The sequence below is a fragment of the Plecotus auritus genome (genome assembly GCF_963455305.1).
Source record: "Plecotus auritus genome assembly, chromosome: 6".
Classification (NCBI taxonomy): Eukaryota; Metazoa; Chordata; class Mammalia; order Chiroptera; family Vespertilionidae; genus Plecotus; species Plecotus auritus.
Genome location: NC_137773.1, coordinates 70,371,651 through 70,397,994, shown reverse-complemented (window position 1 = coordinate 70,397,994; position 26,344 = coordinate 70,371,651). Strand labels below are relative to the sequence as shown.

At 41.1% G+C, this 26,344-nt stretch overlaps 1 protein-coding gene across 1 annotated transcript in view; it reads right to left on the bottom strand.

The window, feature by feature from the left end:
• Nucleotides 1–9,392, bottom strand: part of ASIC5 (acid sensing ion channel subunit family member 5) — a gene marked incomplete at its 3' end in the record, with an annotated part of 34,802 nt that extends 25,410 nt beyond the window's left edge. The window contains exons 1-2 of the mRNA XM_080674966.1: nucleotides 9,306–9,392; nucleotides 6,709–7,015 (exon numbers count right to left, since the gene is read on the bottom strand). Of these exons, the coding sequence (XP_080531092.1) occupies nucleotides 6,709–7,015; nucleotides 9,306–9,345 (347 nt within the window). The 5' untranslated portion in view covers nucleotides 9,346–9,392. The remainder of the gene's footprint in view (nucleotides 1–6,708; nucleotides 7,016–9,305) is intronic.
• Nucleotides 9,393–26,344: the final 16,952 nt, after the last annotated feature.

The window sequence follows — 26,344 nt, the reverse complement described above, 5'->3', positions numbered from 1 at the left end:
AAGACACATCATAATTAAAATGCCAAGAGCAAAAGACAAAGAGAGAATATTAAAAGCAGCAAGAGAAAAACAGTTAGTTACCTACAAGGGAACACCCATAGGATTGTCAGCTGATTTCACAACAGAAACTATGCAGGCCAGATGGGAGTGGCAAGAAATATTCAAAGTGATGAATAGCAAGAACCTACAACCAAGATTACTCTACCCAGCAAAGCTATCATTCAGAGTTGAAGGTCAGATAAAGAGCTTCACAGACAAGAAAAAGCTAAAGGAGTTCATCACCACCAAACCAGTATTATATGAAATGCTAAAAGGTATTCTTTAAGAAGAGGAAGAAGAAAAAAGTAAAGATAAAAATTATGAACTAGTACATATCTATCAACAAGTGAATCTAAAAATCAAGTGAATAAAAAATCTGAGGAACAGAATAAACTGGTGAATATAATAGAATCAGGGGTATAGAAAGGGAGTGGACTGATAATTCTCAGGGGAAAAGGGGTGTGGGGGGTGCGGGAAGAGACTGGACATAAATCGTACACCTATGGATGAGGACAGTCGTGGGGAGGTAAAGGCAGAGGGTGGGGTGGGAACTGGGTGTAGGGGAGCAATGGGGGGAAAAAGGAGAAACAATTGTAATAATCTGAACAATAAAGATTTATTAAATTAAAAAAATAAATTAAAAAAAGAAGTAACCTATTTGATCTCACTACTGTAATTTGCAATTCTCTTATTTTGTTGAGCAATTTCTGCCTTGCATTATGTATTGTTCTTTATTTGCATACCTTACATTCTTTTCATATGTGATTAGTATTTTGATACTATAAATCTTGAAACTGAACCAACTTTCTTTAAATTGACTGCTAGAAAGCATGGAATGAAATGTGTGTTCCACTCTTGCTAAGTGTAAGGGACTGTGTGGCTTGCGTATAACCTCACTCCTGGGCTTTCTTTATGTCCCAGGTTTTATATTTTATTTTCACTTCCCTTTATATTACTTTTATGTATTTTTTTCTTCCTCATACAAGCCACATTAAACCCTTTCTCAGTTAAAGCAGAGCATACACAAAACAAAAATTGGAAAAAAAAAATCTCAGACGGATATCATATAGTCTTTTAGAGATAAGAAACTGCTTTCACGAGCAGTCTCTAGTATAACACCTTACTTAACCCGCTTTGAGTTTTGCAAGGACTATCTTAAAACCAGCAGCCTAAGCCTTGGCCAGTGTGGCTCAGTTGGTTGCGCCTTGGCCCATGCATTGAAAGGCCACGAGTTTGACTCCTGGGCAGGGCACATACCCGGGATTTTGGGCTCTATCGCCAGTAGAGGGTGTGCAGGAGACAGACAATGGGTATTTTGCTCTCACATCAATGTTTCTCTCTCCCTCTCCCTTCGTCTCTCTATCTAAAATCAATTTTAAAAAACCCTCACATATTTATTTTACAAACCTCAAAACAAAAATCCCAGCATCCCAGATGCTGAAACCTTATAATGATCCTCTTCTGACTTTGTCTTTTTTTGAAATATGTTTTTATTGATTTCAGAGAGGAAGGGAAAGGGGGAGAGAGAAAGAATCATTGATCGGCTGCCTCCTTTAGGCTCCACCATGGGGATCAAGCCTGCACTCCGGGCATGTGCCCAACCGGGAATCAAACCTTGACCTCCTGGTTCATAGGTCAATGCTCAACCACTGAGTAGGGCAGCTGGGCTGACTCTGCCTTTAGAGACACTCTCACGCCTCCATCTTAGGGATAGTCTAACTACTGAATATCTAACAACCTTGCTTTTCTTTTCAGAAGTGTTTCTACTGATCTTTTGAGGCATTAAGTCTACATTAGCAACAGATTTGGGGTTGAAGAACAGTGTGAGCCCTAAATTGAGTGATGGGCCTTTAATTTGCTTCAGCTTTCTATCTTTGAATGACTCACAGGATCTGCTCCATAGTCCTGTGACTTTGGAGTCCCACACAGGCTGAGTCAACACTGCCTCACACAGTGTTTATTGGATTCTTTTTAGGATGATTATGCAGAGAAATGAAGGAATTTCCACACATGTAGGAGGTATGACTACAATAGATTAAAAGGTTAAAGGGGAGGGGGTGCATTTAAAAATATTTTAAAATGTTTTTTTATTATACTGATAATAGTTGAGATCATGAGGGTAATTTAGGTAGATGGAATAACCTTAATGAATAAAATCTAACCATATTTGGAACAAAGGAAGTAAAAAGCTTTGTAAGGCGTATTCTTCAGCATAAAACCAAAATGTGCTGCTGAATTTATTTTCAACTTCATTTCAAACTTCAAAATTCTTTCAAAAATATTCTTTTTAAAACCTTGCTTGGTTATAGTTTATCTGACTCTTTTATTTAACATACTGGTAAGAAGCTAGTAATAGAAAATAATAATAAAAGTACATTGATTTGTTTGAACAATTTAATAACTGACAACCAATTACTAAAGAAGTCCTTCTTATGTATATTAATATCTCTAACTACACTTCCCCAAACTATATGACCCAAATGAATGTTTTATCTGGTGTCCAAGTTGATGCCTAATTCAGTCCTTCATTGAGCCTCCCTAAAACAAATCTAAATCTACCATGTATTAGCAGGAAGTTAATATTTTATAAATCATTTTGTGGAGATGAAAAATGTACAAGAATGTCTTCTTTTTGAGCTTTTCTATTAACTAATTTTAACACGTTAGAGTTCTCTCACTAATTAATAAAATCTTTGCCATGTGTTCATTTTATATTTGTATGAAAGTCATGATATTGGTTTTTATTTAAATGCTTTAACACAATTTTTTTAATTTAAACCTAGATTTGGAATAAAGAAGTACAGTGGTTATTGTAAAGATGAAGAAACAGAACTTGAGTTACTTGTTTATTTGTTTTTTTTTAATCTTTTGAGTTACTTGTTTAAAAACAATGGACAAAGTAACTTCACTATTTACTACATCTAGTCATTTTCTCTGATGTTGATAAAAAAAAAGATGAGTTTCAGAAGTTATTTTTAGCAAATATAATGGAAATGTATGATATATTTTATGGTCAAGATATTTTAGTGGAAATTTTTAACACAGAGACATTTGAAAATCACTCCAAGTGCTAAATGTTTCTTTTCTTTCAATTTTATTTTGAATTGGCATTTGGGTATTACATTTATTAATTTTAACATTTTATTGGCATTAAAACATGTAGTTCATTATTATAATTTGTTTATTTTCATGATTGCTACTGGAAATGATTTTGTTGTATAGAGTAGGGGACTATTAAAACCGAACCACTCTGAGTTTCATGTACACTGGATAGGTTCCTGGTCCCATGGCAAAAGGTAAACCTTCTAATATTCAGAAGTCCCTTGGCAAAGTTTCCTCACCTCAGGGATATATTCCTACTGTCAGGCTATATCAGCACAAGTGTTCGATTAGGGATCTGTCAACAGATCTTTTCCAGTTTCTAGATGGTAACTTTAAGGAAATTGCAATGTTAATTAAACCTTATTTTTCCTCATGTGAATTGAATGCAATGCAGCTTAGAGGAATGGTCTTCAGATTGGGATGGGCATGTGGTCAAGGGTACTCATGAATAAATTTCTACCTCCTCTACCCTTAAAAAAGAGCCTACATTCACAATATTTATTCTGTCATTCATGAAAGAGTTTTTACCCTTCACCTATCACAAATCTTAGCGTATAATGCCTACTGGTATTTAACAATCTTAGGGCTCTTAACAGAGGCATAATTAAATTGTAGCTTACTTCACAGGAACCTTGATTGGTTCTTAGAATTAATTCTAAGGCTCCTTCAACTTTTTCTTAGCCTGTCATGCACATATTTCTGATTCGGGTAAAACTTAAGATTAAACACTGGGTATTTGGGCCTTTATTGAGACCCTGTAAATTGAGAAAAGCTGAAATAGTGCAATAAAATTTGTTATTGTAAATATAATTTGGTTATTTTGTGAGTCTTCCAGATTATTGTGATATTTAATGAAAGTCTAGATAAAAATATACATAATTCATATTAATGTACTTTATTTAATAAAGTAGTTAAAGTTTTATGGACTCATGAAATATAGGGTGTCCCCCCAAAAATGTATACACACTTTGAATAATTATTAATTCAATTGAGTTAAATCTGTAAAGAAACATCAATTGAACTACCAGCTGTTAAAGTGTGTATACATTTTGGGGGGAACACCCTGTATTTATTCTCATTACAGTTAATCCTTATCCTATTTTATATCACAAAGTTTATAATATTTTTGATATCCTAAACTTAAGACATAAACATTTAAACTGTGGTTAAAAATCAATTTCAAATATGCACATCAAATATATAGTTTTTCAAAGTTCCTTTATACGACACATGAGCTAAAAAGTTTGAAGATCATTTGCTTTGAGAACCAGACAGTAGGCAGCTTGAGTTCTTTACCTGATCTGTTAATAATTTGCCAAACAATGTTATATAAAATCCTCATGAATGAGTATCTGAAGACTCTATCTGTCAAATTAACCTTTGGGAGCTCAGGATGTCTCTTATCCCTATAGTATTGATGATGTCTTAGTTCTTTGCCATCTAAGGAAGAATAAGTCTCTTATAATTAAGAATTTGCCTATTCCACAATTACAGTGCCTAGAATATTGAATCTATTTTTTTTCTTTGACTTCCAATATTTCCACAATGATCTTCCTGACTGTTAATCTCTTTGTATTTATTCTGTTGAAGTTCATTGAACTTTTTGGCTGTGTAGATTAATGCTTTTCTGCAAATTTGGGGAGTTTGGGGCTCAAGTTTTCTGCAAACTTCGGGAGTTTGGGACTCAATGTTTGAAAAATATTTTTCTACTCTGTTCACTCGCTTCTCCTTCTTTACTTCCATTTTGCATGTGTTTTTATATTTAATACTAGGGGCCTGGTGCATGAAATTCCTGCACGGGGAAGAGGGGGGCCCCTCAGCCCAGCCTGCACCCTCTTGAAATCTGGGACTGCTGGCTTTAACCGTTCACCTGCCTGCCTGCCTGATCACCCCTAACCACTGTTCTGCCTGCCTGACCACCCCTAACCACTCACCTGCCTGCCTGATCATCCCTAATCACTCGCCTGCCTGCCTGATTGCCCCTAACCAGGCAGGCGAGTGGTTAGGCCCAGTCCGGAATGATGTCAGGAAGGTCATTCGTCTGTCCGGTCTAATTAGCATATTGTGCTTTTATTATTATAGATTGTCCTTCTGAGACTCTGTTACTTTTTATTCAATTGTTTTTCTCTTTGTTCTTTGGATTGCATGATCTATAAGTCTATCTTCAAGTTTACTGAATTTTTCCTTCGGCCAGTTCAAGTCCATCGTGGAACCTCTCTAATGAATCTAGTAAATTTTCCATCTCAGTAATTGTACATATATGTTAATTCTAAGAGACGTGCATTGATATCTTATTGGGTATTAATTTGCCTTCCCTTGATAACACATCATGTGGAGCAGCTTTTCACATACTTATTTGCCATCTGTATATTTTCTCTGGTGAGAGTGTTTAAGGTTTTTGGCTCTTTTTTAAACCAGGTTGTTTAGTTCCTAATTTTTAAGTTTTAATAGTTCTTTGTATATCTGGGTAACAATCTTGTATCAGATATGTCTTTTGCAAATATGTTTCCCATTCTGTGCCTTGTCTTTTCATTTTCTTAAGCTCTATTGTTTTTAATAATACATCAAGGTAGCCCTAGCCAGTTTTTCTCAGTGGTTAGAGCATTGGCCCGAGGACTGAAGGGTCCTGGGTTTGATTCCAGTCAAGGGCATGTTCTCAATTGCAGGCTCCATCCCAGCCTGGTCAGGACACGTGTGGGAGGCAACCAATTGATGTGTCTCTCACATAGAAGTTTCTCTCTCTCTGTCTTTCCCCCCTCCCTACCACTCTAAAAATCAATGGGGAGAAAAATCCTTGAATGAGGATTAACAACAACAACAAAGAAATAATACACCAGGGTACAAATTGCTCCACAGTCTGACCCAATTAAATCTGGCCACTTAAGAATTAATTTTTAGAGTAGAGAGTCCTTCTGACCCAGGGCTCTTCTTGTGTGTGTCTCTCTCCTGGATTTTCATTAGAAAAGTAGCTGGCCTACTAGATCTACCAGCCTTGTCTTTACTGTCTTAGTTGCTTATCACCAAAATCTGTTTTGTTTCTGAAAGTTACTTTAGTCTTCAACTTCACCACACAATTATAAGCAGAGTTCCCTTGGGGAGAGTTTCAGAGTTCTTGTTCTTAGTGCCTGCCTCTTCCACTGGGCAAAGTCTTTACAAGCAGGGTTCTGGGCAGGCAGTGATTTCTAGTCTTTTGACCTTGTCTCAGTGTGGAACCTCCATCCTATGAGCAGCTGGGGTGAGGGTGATTGAGTCTAATACACTTGGGGTAGAGCTTTCTCTCTTTGTAACTTAGAAAGTGCAAGGATCAGGACTTTTACACCCATTTTATGACAGGGTTTGGTGCAATGCCTAACAAATAATTACAGAAGGTAGAAAGGAAAAAAGAAAAATAAGTGAAAGAAGAAATCAATAAGCTTTTTTTGCTCCCTAAATGAGTGTGTGTAAGTACAACTGAAGAACTTAGATTGTTTTCCATGTGTTAAATAATGCATAATAAAACTCGATTTCAGTCATCCAAGAAAGGTTATGCTACCAAAGTTATAGACTTATTAAGAGAGTAATTGTTACCTGTTCAAATTACAAAACGTCACCGCCGGGAACTCTATCTTTTCCACATACTGAACCTCTACAGACGTTGTGGTCGGCCATGTGAAGTAGTTGACCAAGCGACTGTAGATCTGCCATACCACCAGTGAGACTGAGCCCAAGACCACCACCAACCAGATCACCTTGCGGATTTTGCTCCGGTTCCGAACAATATTATGTAGCCCATGAAAGGAAGTGGAGATGGCAAAGTCATGGTCAAACTTCTTTCGGTCAGTGGGAGAGGGCAGTGGTTTTTTTGAAAGCCAGAGCTTTATCTTTTCCAAGAGTCCTGACGGTTTTGCCCATGCAATAATTAAATAACAACAACAACAACAAGAAAGGAATGAGGTAGGGAACCTTGATGTTATCTGTAAAAAGTACAACTTACATAAATGTAAACAGGTTACTCTTACCATGTATGATACATACAATTTCTTCTTGAATTGCATGGTCCATTCAGAAATCAAGAAGTAGCAGTGTTGGCTACATGTGTCTAAGGAGAATATGCTAAAGCAATTCCTAGAATGCTTCTTGTGAAGGCAAATGCACACGTGCCATCATATTTATATGTGGTTGCTTCCAATTTCAAAATCAACTCACTTTGAATAGGTTGCTTACAATGCATAATCTTTACCAACGTGTCACTAATTTTTAAAATTCTTCTCTGAAGAATCACGATGTCCCTTAGATGCCATAAACAAAATCAGGCTGATTCTTCTGCGAGTCGTAAGTGTGGCTATGCTGGGGTATTGTAGCTTCATATGCTCTGATATACAACTACTTTACTTCAGTTGGTTACTTAGTTAAAATGTGTAATGTTGCATTGTTAGTTAAGTAATATATTTTCTACCTCTTTAGAAAGGGAATTCATGTTCTTAAGATGATCAATAATCAATCAAATCATGTTTACTGATGTTGATTACTAAGGACCCAATAAAGGTGGCCCTAAAATATTTATGGTAACATATAACATATTCAAAATTCCCCTTTGGTTTAATTTGTTTTTAACTTTCTGTAAAAGATGTAGAGAATTCTTTTGCTGAGAGAAAGCTTCCATATAATTTGGAGGATGAGATGGCCTTTGGAATGGAAAGATCTGGTTTCTGGGCCAGATCTCACTCTTTTCATCTGTTCGACGTTAGCCAAATTTCTTAATCTTTCTGATACTTTGTTCCTGGGCTGTCACATGGGAGCAATAGTCTCTGCCACATGAGTATTAAATAAGAACAGCTTGGCACATGACCTGGGCTATGATAAAGTTAGCTATTTTTGTTATTCTGTAAATTTAGTGGTGACTGATAAATGAGAACATTTTCATTTAAGAATGGACTTCTTAATGGTCATAAATGCTTATAATTAGGTCGGATTAACTTTTATATGTTTTGCTTAAGTATATTTTTATAAACTAATCAGCATTAATATACTTCTAAAGGTTTTAAGTGTGAAAATTAAATTATTATATAATACTTCATAAATCTCCAATCAATTACCTAAGATTAAGCCATGAATATATAATAATACATATCTGAACATTTTCTAAGGGACTCAAATTGATTGCAAAAATGTTAGGACACAATTACAAAATATATTAGGATTATTTTACAGAGACCATACACTGAGCAGCTTGAATTTTGACTAAAACTTAAGAGTAGTCTCACTTACTGTTCTTAATATCAAATTAGGTTATATATGTATGTATTAATTGGCACAGTCCCAAGGAAAAATCAGAAATATGAGAAAAACTATTATTCTTATTATTCATTAGCAGAATAAATTGAATAATGCCCTTTGATGTATTATTTAGCCACTAGTTACAAACACATATGAAGAATCAACTCTGATAGAAGGACAACTATCTCCGGCACCTGGCAGTAGTCTTCCTACCGCAGGGACCAAAGCTGTTAAAAGGGAAGATTAAGTATTGCTGGGTGCAAGGATTATCTTAAAAAATATGTTTTAATTTTATCTGTCAAAAATTAGCTCATTTACTATTAGATCTACTATTGGACACTTGCTTTGGCTATACTGGAGTATTCTGTTATTTGCTAGGGTTTTAAATGAGCTTTTAAAAGTATTATTTGAGAAGAAGAGTGAAGAAACAAGATGATGTGTCACTATGAGGAAGATCAGAATTGGTTTAGTAAACGGCCCATCAGCCTACAAAGCAGGAACCAGCCTATTTTCTTGACTGAAATACACACTCTGTAATTATGGCAAATGGCCTGTGCAGTAAATACTGATCTTATGGAAACATTTTGAGGATCATCAAATAAAATATTTTTTCTGTATTTTAAAAATAAAACTGGTAGACACTTGGTAAGTAGAGAAAACAAAACAACAAAAACCAACAAAATAAAACAATAAAGGTTCTTTCTAGTATATAATATTTTAAAACTATTTTTTGACTTCCTTATTCAAAGTATCCCTAAATAACCCAAACTGTATTGCTTGTATTATATTCAAGTAAATATTGGAAAGTACATTTCCCAAATGAAAAAAAAAATTCCCCTTTTCCCTTTGCTAATTTCTAGCCTTAAAAATGAAAATTAACTTTTCTCACGATTTTACTCTTTACCCACCTTTCTCAGCATAGACTTTTGATTTCTCCGTCTGCTCCATTTGTCATTTCAGTAAGCTGGAGTCCGTGGGGTATAGCCAGTTTTCATTAATAACCATGTTCCTTTTGTGGGCTTTATATTAAATACAGCAGTTGGGGTTGTAAAAACCGTGGGGGCAATTTAAATGTTTGTGTTGCTATGTTTTGCCTCAGAAAGCATATAATTTGCAAACCAAAAAATGCTGGCAGAAGCAGCTATGTGCATTTATGGACTGATGAGAAGCTGTCATAGAGTGAAACAAACAAACGAAAAGAATTAGGAAACAAATTTTCCCATAATTGGAGACAATCTTTACAAACACCTGTGGTTTTAAAATATCCCTGGCTGGGCAGCCCCCTTAGCCTTTAGTTTCACCTCCCTGTGTATACAAGTTTGAATCAAAATGCAGTTGGAATGAAATCTTGGGGGTACCAGATGTCTTGGTGGAAGTTTTTTCAGTATCAGATCAAACAGTTTCAAAACAGAAATAGTAACCAATAAAAATGACAACATAAAATACCAGAAAACATCTCCACAAGAAGAAATTATTGCTAAAAGCATATAAATTCAGTAAAGCACAAAGGCCAATTAGGTGTTCATATTAACACTTTTGAGAAATTATGATAATCTTTATATTAAATTATAAACTGGAAAATATGCATTATTGTGTATTAACAACTCCATCTCCTGGCCAAACTGAGGAATTGCATGCATTTCTATTTCAGCCTCTTAGAGTTAACCATGGTAGTATTTTATCCACTAACCAGTCATATGACTACCTATAGTTTATGTACATTTCCTTGGAAATTCAGTATTATAAGTTGAAAATAATATTGTAGAGAGGCAAACTAAGAAATTTCAAGGGGTCTAAATGAAAGAATAGTTGGATCCAAACGGTGTTCCTGGCAGATGGAATAAATTAAGGTTACCTGCTTAGGTGGCTTCAGCCTTTTCTTATTAATATTTATAGAGAAGACAATATTATGGAAAGTATGCCTAGTTTGGGGTAAGAGTGCTTCTATAGTTGTTTGTACTTAAAACACAACAACTTGTTTTTCCTCTTTTTTCCACTTCAGTCTTAGGAGTTGAGGATGGTAAAGATAGGAGGGCTTTGAATGGCTCTGACAGGTGCATTTCCGGTTTTGCAAAGATTTGAAACATAAGGACATAACTCCGAATTCCTCAAATGATATCATACGCTGACCTACCTGTTCAGTTACTTTTATCCCTAATTTGCTTCTTTCCCTCTGGGTACATAGTTTTATTTTAGGTACCTCTTATTTTCTTATTTTTTTAATAGCTGTTTGCAACAAATCTTTCAATGAAGCTATAAAAACTGTATGTTCTTCAGAATATCTAATTAATATTGTTAAAAGAGTGGATATATATGCCTTCTATTTTACAATATTAGGTATGGAGTGTTCTACAGTGAGGCCATTTGTTTCATAGAAAGCCTGTTCAAAGTACACCAATTTGCCTATGAACTTTTACCTTCATTCCATCAACTCTTCCATTCCTATCTACAGTCTCTGATAGGAATTTATCAACAGGTTTTGGTTTTACAATTCTGGGTAGAAGAATTGTTCTAGGTCCAACATAATATCCATTCTCATAAGCCATTCAGGTACACGTGACATAGCCTCTTTACATGAAGCTTGTTCCATAATTGTATCAATCCTTACATGTTTACATATATTTTTCATGATTGTATCAATCCTTACATTTTTATATATATTTTTAAATCTAACTGTAGCCTGAGCCAGGTCTTCACCAATGGGTTTCAGTACCACAGTTCATGGAATTCCCATGCCAAAAAGTTCTGGACACTTCTCTTTTTTTATTCCCAGACCCTTTTACCCACTTGTGTGAAACAAACACACAAACGAAAAAGGGTTTTGGCTCTCCAGCGAGGCTTCATCCAGGGACCCAAGTTCTTTGTCAACTTTTAACTTCATAAACTGGCCTGCCCTAAGAGCTTGCTGATCAGGTTTCTCATTGGAATCCCTGCTTTTCAATTTCTCCAGACCAGTCACGTAGAACAGACCTGTCTGGGACCCTTTAAGGCTGGGGGATTAACAGAGGGTCATTTTGGCCCATCCAGCCTTTGCTAGTGCTATTAAAACGTTTGTTTTAACTGCATCAATGATTGATTTACCACCACCACCCCCTTTTTTAAATAACCATCTAAGAATTTTGACTTTGCTGGGATGAGTCCTGTGACTTTTCTTTCTGCTTCCTCTTGGTTTCACCCTGTTTAAAAATAAGTATCTGATTCTGTTTATTTAATTTGGAAAACCTTGCTTTTGAGTGAATTTTTATTATATTTTTGTTGTCACTAATCCTCACAATGGATATTTTTCCATTGCTTTTCAGAGAGAATGGAAGGGAAAGAGGGAGGGGGAGAGAGACAGAGAAAGAGAGAAACACTGATGACAGATTGATTGGGGGGGAGAGGCGGAAGGAGGAGGGTACAGGAACGAACCCAGGAATGTGCCCTTGACCAGGAATCAAACTACAGACCCTTCAGGTGCTCAGGATGATGCTCTAACCACTGAGAATCACTAGCCAGGGCTTGAGTGCACTTTAAATGATCGAATCCTCATAATAGCCATTGTAATTTTAGGTTATAATTTCCTTGATGGCCGGCCACATTTTGGTAGGACCTCAGCTGTAAGTGGAGTTTAGTCCACATTTCTGTCTGGCAGTATTTTGGAGCATCCAACCTGATGGTTACCAAGCTGAGTGCTTAGGCATAACACTTTTAGATTGTCTTTTAGGAAGATTTCACCATTCTTTTTCTTTTTCTCCTTCCATGCAAGACAATTATACTTCTGATCTTTTACAAAATCTGCCAGTGTTTGAAGGAAAATAGAAAGAAGTCTGAGTGGACTTTGAATTTTGTTCTAATTACTGTCTTTCCATCTTACTAAGGTAATCTATATGACTAGCCATTATAACAATACTAGTGACCCGGTGCACGGATTCGTGCACATTGAAAGGAAATTAATTAGAAGAAAGATTTGTGCAGTAATTACGTTACTGAAAAAAATTACATGTCAAAATAGTATATATAATATCTATATACTAGAGGTCCAGTGCGTGAAAATTCATGCACTGGAGTGGGGGGGTCCCTCAGCCCAGCCCGCTTCCTCTCACAGTCCGGGAGCCCTCAGGGGTGGGAGGCGACCCAACAATCAGGGAAAGGCGATGTCCCATCACACCTCTGCTGCTGCCGCTGCTGGCAGCGTAAGCCTTGGCTGGCCCTGGTTACCTGAGTCTTGGCCGGTCCTGGTTACCTGAGCCTCGGGCGGCCCTGGGAGGCTGGGCAGTCACCATCCACCATCCGAGGCTTGCTTGTGCCTCGGGCCGGCCCTGGGCAGCTGGGAGGCTGAAGGGACTGGGGGACTCCAGAGGCAGGCGTGCCCAGTGGCCAGGCCAGCCTGGAGGCAGGCTCGGCCTTGCTGTGCACCTGCTGCCCCAGCGAAGCTGAGGGGACTGGGCACCACCATCTTGTGGCTGTGAGCACTTCCATCTTTGAGGGCATGGCAGTCAATTAGCATATTCCCTCCTTATTGGCTGTGGGTGCCGCCATCTTTGCAATGGCATGAGGGTCAATTAGCATATTCCCTCTTTATTTTATAGGATATAAAAGGCTAAGTGACTGACTGTACATCTGTCTGACCATCTGACCGACTGACCGGCCAGTACATATGACGTGCACTAGAATTATAAAAATAAATGTTGACTCGTGCATGCGTGATACATGTAAAGTTCTCACTGGCTCCAATTGCAAGCATGTTTTAATTTTATAATACTTTATTATATCTCTCATCATTGATGTTTCTATCTCTCTCTCCCTCTCCCTTCCTCTCTGAAAGAAAAAAAAAGAATGCATTGTCTATCTTTAATAAGTAGAATCTAAATAGTGACTCAAATCAATAAGCCTTTTATGACTTAACTTTGGAAGCCAGAGGCATCCCCAAAGGATAGTGCTAAAAGATACAACCTTCACAAGATAAAATTTACTCTGATTTAGAAATTGCCAGTGAAAAACATAGGAAAATCACGTGTTCCTCCCTGTCCCCTTTTGAATGGGCTGTTTAGATTCCCTAAGCTCGAATTTACAACCTACTTGGATGCCTGCAAGATGCATATGCATCCTCTGACTGGCAGAAAACAAGAATGAGGGTCCTGTTTTTGCCATCTCTGGGAGGAAATGGATAGACATTGAAAACTCCCTTGAGAGTTTGGCACAGGCAGACAGAGACCAAGGTGCCCCATAAGTGCCCCCTGTGGCTGGTGAAGGCCAGAACGGAAATATTCTCACTGGTCATGAGGCTAAATTCTCAGGACATACCCTATATAATAAAAGGCTAATATGCAAATAGACCGAACAGCGGAACGACTGGTTGCTATGACGTGCACTGACCACCAGGGAGAAGATGCTCAATGCAGGAGCTGCCCCCTGGTGGTCAGTGCACACCCACAGGGGGAGCGCTGCTCAGCCAGAAGCCAGGCTCATGGCTGGCAAGCGCAGTGGCGGTGGCGGGAGCCTCTCCCTCTCCCTGAAGACTCCTGGACCGCGAGAGGGTGCAGGCTGGGCTGAGGGGACGCCCCCCTGAGTGCACTAATTTTGTGCACCAAGCCTCTAGTAACAAGATAAAAGGAGAGACACCAGCAAATAACCCAAAGTTGCTAAGCCCAAGAACCTCATTTCATAAATACTTTATTCTTTTAATCTAAATTAAGGAAGAGGGCAGGGGGAAGACTCTCACCACTGTGCTTCCACCAAATTCTGCAGGTAGAGATCTGGGAGTCTGGGTTGGCAAGAATTCTTGCTTTTGCCACCTCATGCTAGAGGTCTCAGGGTCTTTCTACTGCAGCCGCTTTGAAGTGAGCAGTGCCTGGCTGGTAGATATCCTCCTCACAGCAACAACTGTAGGAGTGGAAGACATTCCTCTACTCAAGGTTCTCTCAGTTGGTCTAATAGTCAAATAGACACGAAACAGATTAACAAGAGAAAATTTCAAATTTAATTACATGCATATGTATGGGAACCCCATATACATGTGATAGTCAGAGATCCCACATGCATAAGAGATCCAGAGACAGAAAAGGAAAATGAGGTATTGATGACATTCTGAGCTAAGGATGAGGTAAGATGCCTTGGGGCTTCAGAGTGGAGGAAGGTCATTTCAAGATAAGAAGACCACATGTTTACTAATTAGAAGTTTGCCCTGCTCTACAGATAGGTCATTAAAAGTTATTTCTGGTGATTACTCCTACTATGGGCAAGGCCCCTAATTTAAATTCTTTAAGGGAGAGGTAGAGGTTTCTCACAAACCCAGAGTATGGATTCCCTCCAGCTCAAAATAATTCACATGCCAAAGTGACACACCGTCTGAACCCCTGTACAGGAAAAAGCTGCATATCCGTGACATCATCGTTAAGAAATGTATATTCAATATACATGAATACATCCTAATTACTTGTGTATTCTGAAAACCCATCCCCGGAGGGTGTGCTTTGGACAATCTGCTAATGAGTTTTTTACTCCAGTTCTCTGCCACGATCTGTGACTGGCTCAGTCTGTGGGAGGTTTCTGTTTGTCTCTCAGCTCCAGTCATGTCATCAGCAAAACACAGTATCGAAAGTGTTCCTGACATTGGTGAAGGTGGGGGAAGGGCTCCACTAATGCTTAACTTGGAGGCACGGAAGGTTACAAAATTATGTGCCCATATAGCACATGACATCATGAGTAAAGGTTACCTGGGCAGGAACACATTATCCAAACATTCCATTTGCAATTTTATGACTGTGTCTTTGTTCTCAACTCAGATCTCTTATCTCTTTGTGCAATAGATCATTTGTGAGAAATTTACCCTCTTTCCAATTACTAAGAACAAAAATATCGATTTGCTGTTATCTTCATACCTTTGGGAATATTCTATAGGAAGGCTATAACTTAGGTGCTTAGTGCCTCTTACAATAAAAAAAAGCAAAAGAAATAAGCAAACAAACAACTCAAAGATAGCAAAATTTCTTTTTTAAAAAATATTTAAAAGATAAATATCCTCTGACTGATAAATATATCTTTTTAAAATATATTTTTATTTATTTCAGAGAGAGGAAGGGAGAGAGAGAAAGATAGAAACATCAATGATGAGAGAGACGACACAGCAAGTTGCCTAGGACCAAACCAGAGAGGGTCGGACCTGCATTGCCACCATGTGCCCACCATCCAGATATCATTGCTGACATGTACACATAAGGAACTGTTTGACATTGAAACGGGGACTCAGAACTGTTGGACATTGAAATTGGGACTCAAACATTTTTTGTTATTATATGTTTATTTCTAGTCTGCAGAGGCAAGATTTTTTAAAGGAATGAAATGGGGAAAAAATAGATACAGAGGCAAAGAAGCATTGAACAGACTGTCAAACTACAGTGGGAAGGCAGAGGAGGTTGCGGGGAGTGGGGGGGGGGCTGTAAGAGATCAACCGAAGGACTTGTACGCATGCATATAAGCATAACCAATGGATAAAAAACACTAGGGGGAGGGGGCAGGTAAAGGCATGTACTGGGGGGAAGGGGAGGCCGGGGGGAAGGTCAATGGGGAAGGGAAAAAAAAAAGGAGACATATGTACTACTATTTGTAATACTTCAAACAATTAAAAAATAAATAAAATAAATAAATAAATAAATAAAATAAAATAAAGTATTACGTATGTCCCCCCTTTTTTCCATTGGCCCCCTCCCCCCTGCATGCCCCTTTCCTCCACACTATTGTCTGTGTCCATGGGTTATGCATATATGCATATAAATTTTTTGGTTAACAAAATAAACTGATGAACAAAATAAAAAATAAAAAAATGATGAGAGAGAATCATTGATTGGCTGCCTCCTGCATGCCCCTTACTGGGATCAAGTCTGAAACCCAGACATGTGCCCTGACTGAGAATTGAACGGTGACCTCCGGATTCATAGGTTGATGCTCAGCTGCGGATCCAGGCCATCTAGGCAAAGATAGAAAAATTTGAAATGTGAACATTCGAAACACAAATCATGAGGGGTAATATAATATAATTTATTTTAAAAAATTTCCATGTGGATTTTAGACTCTTCAGGGGAATAAAAAGTGTTCTCCAAAATTCATGTCCACTCAGAACCTAAATGTTACCTTATTTAAAAATAAGAGTCTTTGGAGGTGTAATTATTTGAGGATCTCAAAATGAAATCAGCCTGGATTTAGGGTGGGCCCTAAATTCAAAGACTGCTGTCCTTATAGAGAAAAGAAAAGGCGATTTGGACACAGAGACATTCAGAGAGAAAAGCTGAGTACAGAAGGAGGCAGAGATTGGAGTTTCGTGTCTACAAACCAAGAAACAGGCACCACCAGAAGCTAGTAGAAACAAGGAAAGATTCCTCCCTAGAACCTTTGGTGGATATGGTCCTGGTAGTGTTGCAGAAAACCGGAATAATCAAACAATGCAGGAGAGTTTGGAGTCACACTTTATTCACCGCGGTGGGCTTAGAGAAAATGAATTCAAATTCTAAGCAAAACTACAAGCAGGACTTCCCTTTTTATTAAGGAGCCAGTCCTCTGTGCAATTAGTGGTTATCTCGCTGCTGGCCTTGAAAACAACACAGTTCTATCCAATTAAAAAATGCACCTGGCATGGCATTGAGAGTATGGGCATATCTAGTCTCTGGCCTACAAGGTCAGACAGCTAAGTTTATCTTCCTCATTATTCAAGCAGGCTAAAGCAGGCTAGAAAGCAAAGTTATTTTTTTAGAATAAGAGGCCGTCTAAGAAAAACAGCAGAGAATTCTAAACAGCAGTTTTTTACAAAATAGGGGTTTTCCTTCTCATTCCCCGCCCTCCCCCCCCCCCCCTTGTCCCACAAGCTTTTCAGCCTTGTGGTACAATAACCACAGGATGTTATGGTGAACAGGGGTGTCGAAACTCTTTTACTGCTTCCTGCTGGAAAGGGGCGCCGTCCACGGGGTTAACATCCCGTTTCTTCCTCTTGGAGAGGTTTGTAGGGAATTCTGGCTTGTAGGACCATTTGAAGTTTAAAGGCACCTAGACGGGATGAGATAAAGCAAGTTAACAGATTTAGAAGACAAGGTCCTAGGGTTATGGCTATGAGTAGCATTAACAGTGGTCCTGTCAATGGAAGGAGCCATTTCCAGACTCCCCCCCATGCAGCCCAGGTCTCAGATAACTCCTGTCTTATTTTTGAAGCTCGATCAGCTAGTTTTTTAGGCCCATCCCTTACAATACCAGACTGGTTAGCATAAAAACAGCATTCTTCCTCAAGGAACAGGCACAGCCCCCCTTTCTCCGCTGTGAGAAGGTCAGTGTGCAATCCTGCCATGGGTGAAACCTTGAGCAGGTGGGGGGTCGGCCTGAGCAGAACTGAGAGGTGTCAGTGGTGGTTGGGAAGGCCGCTGAAATGGTGGGCCCTGCTGAAAATTGAACAGGGTTCTGAAAAGGAGCTGTTTGGGTGACAACATAGTTAACCCAATTAAAGGCAGGTTTTAGGTTGAGAGTAAAATTGCAGAGGTGTTGATCAAGATGTCCTAAAGCATCTCCTCCAGGGACTAGCCTCGGGTTCTGGCGGCACTCATAAAAAGACAAAATGAGAATTATTAGAAAGATAAAAACAATAATTACCCAGAAATACCAGAGCATTTCGCATTTAAGAGAAGATAAGAAAGAAAGATTAGTGTAAGGAAGAATTCAGCAGGGCATTTCTGAATCCCTTTGAGCAGGTTGATCAGCCAGGTCCGCTGTTTTTCTTGAGGGTGATCCGCAGGGGGTGTTTCTGATGAGAGGTCACCTTCCACTCAGGCTGGGCGTCGCTCGGCTGGTGGCCTGATTTCACCCGAGAGTGGTGAATGCAGTTGTTCAGTCCTGCAACCTTGAGAGCTGTGGGCATGGTTAGCATGACTGGATAGGGTCCCTTCCAAATTGGCTCAAGGGGCTCTTTTTTCCAGTCTTTTGCCCAAACCTGGTCTCCAGGTTTATAAGGATGTACAGCTGTTCCTAGAGAGATGGGTAGTCAGTCAGTAACCCATCTGTGGATCTCAAAGACAGTTTTTCCAAGTCCTTGTAGTTGCTTCTGGATTTCTAAGTTTCCTATTTCCCCCAAATCTCCCTTTGGCCGAATTAAGGGAGGGGGTCTACCATATAGAATTTCAAAGGGAGAGAAACCTACCCTGGCCCTCGGGGCACAGCGTACCCGCAGGAGTACAAGAGGCAAGATATCTGTCCAGGGTAAGTTTGTCTCTTGGCATAGTTTAGCCATAGCCTGCTTTAGAGTCTGGTTCATGCGCTCTGCTTTCCCTGAACTCTGAGGCCTGTAAGCTGTATGTAGGCTCCATCTAATTCCTAAAGCCTTAGTTACCTGTTGTACTATTTCTGCTACAAAGGCTGGGCCATTATCAGACCCTATGGTCAGAGTCATTCCATACCGTGGAATTATGTCCTTTAACAATGCCTTAGTGACTTCTCTCGCCTTTTCTGTGCGAGTGGGATATGCCTCGATCCAGCCTGAAAAGGTACAAACAAAGACTAGTAGGTATTTATTTCCTCTGCTAGGCCCTATTTCAGTAAAATCTACTTCTAAGTCCTCAAAGGGAGCTTGCCCACAGCGCTGAACTCCTATCGGTCTCACAGGACCCTGTTTGGCATTGTTCTGTGCACAGAGGAGGCAACGCTGAGAAACTGAGGCACACAAGGAAGGAAGATGGGCAATTAGGTAATATCTGCCTAACAAAGCTTCTAGGACAGTCTTCCCTAAATGAGTAAGTTCATGCTGCTGGAGGACTACCTTATGGGCTAACTGTTCTGGGACATAGACCCTATGATCTGGGAGTATCCACCAACCTTCCTTTGTTCTCTTGCCCCCTTCTCGCTGAGCCCATTCCTCCTCCTGCAGAGTGTACTTTGGAGGTTCAGGTAATTCGGGGGCCAGCATGATCCGTGCCGGTGCTGCTTGTCCTTTGGCAGCCTGCTTTGCTGCGGCGTCAGCACGCTGGTTTCCTTCTGACACTGAGTCTTTCCCTTTCTGGTGACCTTTGCAATGAATGACAGCTATTTCTTTAGGCTCCCAAACTGCTTCTAGTAACTTTAAAATCTCATTTTGATTTTTGATTCCTTTTCCTCCCGCCGTCAGGAGCCCCCTTTCCTTGTATATAGCCCCATGAATATGCAGGGTAGCGAAGGCATAGCGTGAATCAGTGTAGACATTGGCACGCTTATCCTTACTCAGTTCTAAGGCTCTGGCGAGGGCCCAAAGTTCTGCCCGCTGCGCTGACCATCCTTCAGGCAGGGCCTGTGCCTCGATTGTCTCCAAGTCTGATACCACTGCATACCCAGCTCGTCTTTTTCCTTTATCTAAGAAGCTGCTGCCGTCTGTGAACAATACCAAGTCCGGGTTTGGCAGGGGCTTATCTGTTAGATCTGGCCGGCTAGAGTAAACCTCCTCTAGGACTTCCAGGCAATCATGCTCAGGGGCCCCCTCAGCAACGGGTAGAAAGGTGGCAGGATTAAGAGTTCTTACTGCTTCTAATCGTACCCGCGGGTTCTCACTTAACAATCCTTGGTATTGAGTCATCCGAGCATGAGTTAGCCAGTGCTGCCCCTTTGCTTCCATTAGAGTAATAACAGAATGAGGTACTTTTACATTTAAGCTTTGTCCCAGGGTAAGCTTATCTGCTTCTTTGACTAATAATGCCGTGGCTGCAAGGGCCCTGAGACACGGGGGCCACCCGGAGGCAACTGGGTCAATCTGCTTGGAGAGATAGGCTACTGATCTTTGCCAAGGTCCAAATTCCTGGGTTAGAACTCCTAGGGCTACCCCGCTCTTCTCGTGAACAAAAAGATTAAAGTCTCGTGTCACATCTGGTAGCCCTAGTGCTGGGGCCTCAGTGAGCTTTGCCTTTATGCTGATGAAGGCTTTCTCTTGCTCAGGGCCCCATACAATGGGTGCCTTCTCTTCCCCTTTTAAAGCTTCATAGAGAGGCTTGGCCAGGTCTGAAAACCCTGGGATCCAAATTCGACAAAACCCTGCCGCTCCCAGGAATTCCCGAATCTGCCGCCGGGTGCTAGGGACTGGGATGGCACATACTGCCTGCTTTCTTTCAGTCCCTAGCCTTCATTTCCCTTGGGTGATTCGGAAGCCTAGATACTTGACTTCCTTCTGACAAATCTGTGCCTTTTTCTTCAGTTAACAGTCTCAGGAGGGCTCGTGTCCCTTCCCAGCACGGAGCTCGTGTGGAGCTGGCTAGTAGGAGGTCGTCTACATACTGGAGTAGAACACATCCCAAGTCCTGTCCTGGGAACTTAGATAAATCAGATGCTAGTGCTCCACTAAAGAGAGTAGGGGAGTTTTTAAATCCTTGTGGAAGTCTGGTCCAGGTGAACTGCTCCTTGGCTCCCGTATTTGGGTTTTCCCACTCAAAAGCAAAAAGCGGCTGGCTGATGGGGGCTAATCGGAGGCAGAAAAAGGCATCTTTCAGATCTAGGCATGTAAACCATTCTGCTTCTGATGGAATAAGTCCTAGAAGTGTGTAGGGGTTTGGCAGCGTCGCATGCAAGGTTGTAACAGCCTCATTAACAGCCCGTAAATCCTGTACCGGGCGGTAGTCATTAGTCCCAGGCTTTTTGACAGGCAAGAGGAGAATATTCCATGGTGATTGACATCTTTTAAGGAGTCCCCACTGAAGTAGCCAATCTAAGTGGACCTGAATTCCTAGGCGTGCCTCCCGTGGAATTGGATATTGGCGGATTTTGACAGGCTGTGCCCCAGACTTTAAGTCAATTAGTATCGGGGCATGGTCTTTGGCCAGGCCAGGGGGATTTCCTTCTGCCCAGACCAGTGGGAATTCTTCCTCTAATTCAGGCTTTAAAGGTGAGGCCTTTGACTGAGGGGCATAAAGTCTCCATTCTTCCTCCCGGGGCACTGCTAGGGACAGGATCATTGGAGAAGTCTCCTCACTTAGGCGAAGTTGTGCTGAGCCATTTGGAGCAAAAGTGATTTCTGCCCCAATTTTGGCTAAAAGATCTCTACCCATCAGAGGTACTGGACAGTCTGGCAAGTACAGGAATTCATGAATTACTCGGTGGCCGCCAATTTGCATCGGCAAGGCCAGCAGAATGGTCTACGGGTCTGGTCTCCAGTAGCTCCAATAATGGTGACTTCCTTTCCTGAGAGAGGTGCTACTTTCTGTGTGACTACTGAGTGCTCTGCTCCCGTATCAACCATAAAGTCCACAGTCTGGCCCCCAATTTTCATTCTGACCATGGGCTCGTGGGGGCCCAGCTGAAAAGAGCCCGGTCTGTCCTAGTCAGAGTCAGCTGCTGCCAGCCCAATAAGGTCTGCTTCAGGTGGTTCTGATTGATAGCGACCGGGTGGAAAAGGGGACCCTATCTTCTTGCTCTGCCGTTTGGGACATTCATTTTTCCAGTGCCCTGTTTCCTTACAATAGGCACACTGGTCCCGTCTCACGCTAGCTCTTCCTTTCCCTCCTGATCTGTCTTCTTGCTTCCCTTTTTGGGCTGTCTGGGGGCCCGAACCTCTGAAAGCCGCTGCTATCACATTGGCCCTTCTTTGTATTCTCTTTTCCTCCTCTTTTTTGCTGCCCTGTCTCGGTTGATGAAAACCTTGTTGGCTATCTCTAGCAGTTCACTAGCATTTTTTCCTGAAAACCCTTCCAGCTTCTGTAATTTTCTCCTGATATCAGGCTGGGCTTGGCCTACAAAGGCAGCATTTACCATGGTTTGAGTGTCCGGGGACTCAGGGTTAAAGGGAGTGTAGATCCGGTATGTCTCACATAGTCTCTCATAGAAAGCTGCTGGACTTTCATCAGGCTTCTGGAAAACCTCAGAGATTTTAGCCATATTGGTAGGCTTCTTGGCTCTGGCCCTGACCCCCTGGAGGAGAGCCAGCCAATATCTTTCTAGCCTGGTCTTTCTGTCTTCTGAGTTTGGGGACCAATTAGGTTCCTCATCGGGGAGGGCCTCCCTTGCCCATCTGTCTGTGTCTAATGTCCCTGCCGGGGCCTGGGTCTGGAGCCACTTCCGTGCCTCTGTCATTACTCTCATGCGCTCCTCAGTGTTAAAGAACGTGAAAAGGAGCTGCTTGCAGTCCACCCAGGTGGGCTTCTGGGTCTGGAAGATCATTTCTAGGAGGTCTATCATGGCCTGAGGTTTTTCAGAATAAGCTGGGGTGTGTTGCTTCCAATTCAGAATGTCACTTGTGGTAAAAGGCCGATAATAATAGACCGGCCTTCCTTCCTGTAAGGTCCCATCTTCACCAAGCACTTGGGCACCCCGAATTTCCCTGAGAGGCATCTGACGTGCTGGCTGTTGTTTGGGCCCTTGATCGGCTGAACGCAGGCACTGCCCAACTGGCTCTGGAGAGCCTGGTTCAGGGGAGACGGAGGGAGGCGGTGTTTCCAGACTTTCTGGACCTTCCAGGCTAGCAGAGGGGGCACTTGGTGCTACCTGTGGCTCATATGGAGGTGGTAACACTAGTGGGACTTCCTCGGGGGGGGGGGGGGGGGTCCTGTAGAATAGGGGGTTGATCTTCCTTCTGAGGGACCTGCTGCTGCCCTGCCTGCCTCTCCTTAGCCTGCTGCTGCCCTGCCTGCCTCTCCTTAGCCTGCTGCTGTCCTTCTTACACACGCAGAACCGAACCCAAGGCGGCAAGGTTTGAGCAATTTCTAACCAGCTGTCTATGTAGGGAAACTGATCTGGGTGTCCAGGATCTCCTGTGACTACATTCCACACCACCCTGACCAATCCTTCATCTAAAGAGCCTTCCGAGGGCCAGCCAACCCCGAAGGCTGGCCATTCCACTTCACAGAATTTCCTCAATGTTTCAGAATTCATTTTAATTCTATAGTCTCCATCAAATCCCTTTTTAAAATTTTTCAACATGCAATTGAGAACAGTGGGTTTACTCTGTCCCGACCCCATGATGATCGGTGGCGCGAGACAGACAAGGGAGGGGGTGACCGGTTTTCACAGATCCTCACTCAGATGCACGCCTGGCCACGTCCCTTGGGAGCTTAGATTCGTCTTAGCTAAGGTGCACCCGTATAAACCCCAGGCCTGGTCACCTCCACGTGGGGTGAGTCACCGTTATGCCATATGACGAATCGCGGAACTGCAGGTTGGGGCCCACTCGGACTCCGTAACCGAAGTCGTGGAGCCACACAAAGGAGAGGAGAGGGCAGGCCCCCTCCCTCCACACTCACACACTTTCACCAGACATTCATTCAGAGTTTAAACAACAATCCACCCAATTCCTGATTAATTTGCCTGAGGAAGCCGTGTAGCTTCCAGGGAGGTGATCAAGCTCCCCCTTCCACTCACTTGGAGTGGGCTGAACTGACGGGGCCCCTACCTTACCGATTCTGTCGACAGGTCCAGAAGTGTCCGTCCACTCTCTCCAGTTGCTGGCCGGGTCCTGGGCTGAGGTCCGGGAGCACCCAGAGTCCCCCAGTTTAATTCTGCTAATTCAGCAGAGTGGCGCCTCCCGGAGGCCTGTCCAACGCCCCCGGGCCCCAAACCCGGTCCACTCACCAGAGGCTAAAAAGCCAAGCATGGGTTGGTTTTCCTGGCCAACGCACCAAATTATGTTGCAGAAAACCGGAATAATCAAACAATGCAGGAGAGTTTGGAGTCACACTTTATTCACCGCAGTGGGCTTAGAGAAAATGAATTCAAATTCTAAGCAAAACTACAAGCAGGACTTCCCTTTTTATTAAGGAGCCAGTCCTCTGTGCAATTAGTGGTTATCTCGATGCTGGCCTTGAAAACAACACAGTTCTATCCAATTAAAAAATGCACCTGGCATGGCATTGAGAGTATGGGCATATCTAGTCTCTGGCCTACAAGGTCAGACAGCTAAGTTTATCTTCCTCATTATTCAAGCAGGCTAAAGCAGGCTAGAAAGCAAAGTTATTTTTTTAGAATAAGAGGCCGTCTAAGAAAAACAGCAGAGAATTCTAAACAGCAGTTTTTTACAAAATAGGTGTTTTCCTTCTCAGTAGCACCTTGATTTAAGACTTCTGGAGAACTGTGAGGGAATAAATTTCCATTGTTTTAAGCCAGCACACTTGTGGTAAGTTGTCATAGCAGTCCTAGGAACCTAGTACACACACTGCCGAAAAACCGGGAGGATTTTAACCGAGGATTCATAACAAGTTGTGGGGTTCATTGGCAGGTACAAAACTTTAAGCCTGGTGATATAGCCCAGCTTTTCTGTGTTTCAAAGATGACCACTGAGGTTATATGTGAGGTGAAACTCTTTTGCAGCTCTATGGAAAAGCAAATGGAGCAATCCGGATGAATGCCAGGAATATGTAGAATATTTTAAATAAGTATGATTAAAATGGCTAGAAATAATTAATCAACATCTATGTCACAGCACAAGGTCAAAATCTTTGTAATGTGTTCAATAAATAAAAAACAACAGGGAATATTTTTTACATTGTACTTGAGTTTTGCATTAAATTGCCAGAAATAATTATTTTTATTCAATGAAGATAGAATACCTAATACAGTCCAAATGCTGCTTCCAAATGTGTAAAATGCATCAATGAGTAAAACAAAGAACCTATTTTCATGAAACTTCTAGTTTAGTAGGAGATGACAGTAAACCTAATCAATAAGTTACCTAATTCATTAGGAAATAAACTGTGCCAGGGAAAACAAAGGAGTAAAACATGGCAGGAGAGATCAATGGTCCTCATTTTGAAGAGATGGTGGGGATTAGAGTAATCAATGGGGTAATCAGTGTAGGCATACTTGGGAAGGTAAAATCTGAGGAAATTTTTGAAAGCAGTGAAGAAATTACTCAAGAGTAATCCTAGGCACTCTGCATAGCTAGAGCCGTGGTCCTGGGTGGAAGCCACTTGCTCTGGAGGAGGAACAAAGAATCCAGTGTAGTTGCACTGTAGTAATAGAGAGAGAGAGAGAGAGAGAGAGAGAGAGAGAGAGAGAGAGAGAGAGAGTAGGAAAGATCAGAAGGATCATTGGACTTATACTACTGGGCTTTGTAGACCATTGCAAGGATTTTGTCTTTTATTTTAATTAAGTGGACATTTTTTTGCATCTTTGTTTAAGAGGAAATGACATGATCTAATTTATTCTTGCTTAAGGTATTGAAAATAATGTATGTGTGAGTGTGTGTATGTTTTGGAGGGGATGAGTGGGTGGTGGAAAAGATTGCAAGAAGTTGTTGGATTCTTCTTACATTTTAAAGGCAGATTTCCAAGTGGGTTATATATGGGTTGTGAGAAAGAAAGCAGTCAAGAATGATTCTAGGATTTTTGACCTGAGCAACCAGATGGATGGAATTGCTATCAAATGAGGTAAAGATGGCTTTCTGTAAAGTAGTAGATTTTGTGGAGGGGGAAAGATTATTCAGGTCTACACCTGTCACCTGTTAAGTTTACAATGTTTATTAGCCATCCAGGTAGAGTTGTTGAGTAGTCACCTGGAGATATGAGTCTGGAGTTCAGGAAGGAGGTCTGGGCTGGAGATGAACATTTGGGAAATAGTGGTAAATTGATTGCATTTAAGACAATTAGAATTATTCAACAAGACAGGGAGCATAGCTAGAGAAGATGATCAAAGATTGACCCCTGAATCTCCAATTTTAAAAGCTGTGGTAAAAGATAAAAACATATGGAATGACCAGTAAAAGTGAGATAGAAAAATCAAGAGAGTGAGATATTCTTGACTATAAATGAAGAAAGTTATTTATAGAGGAAATGTGATAAACTCTGTTAAATATTGCTGAGAAAGAGTGGTGTTCAAAGTTCTCAGAGGAGGAGAGTTCAAGAAACTGAATAACCAAGTTGTTACTAGAATTACATATACATATATTGAAAATTCTAAGAACTAATAATAGAGAAGTTCTGAAGAGAATGACAGCAAGCAGGTAGGTACAATTATTTAGGAATATGGGCGGAAAAAGCAAGAATCAGTAGATAAC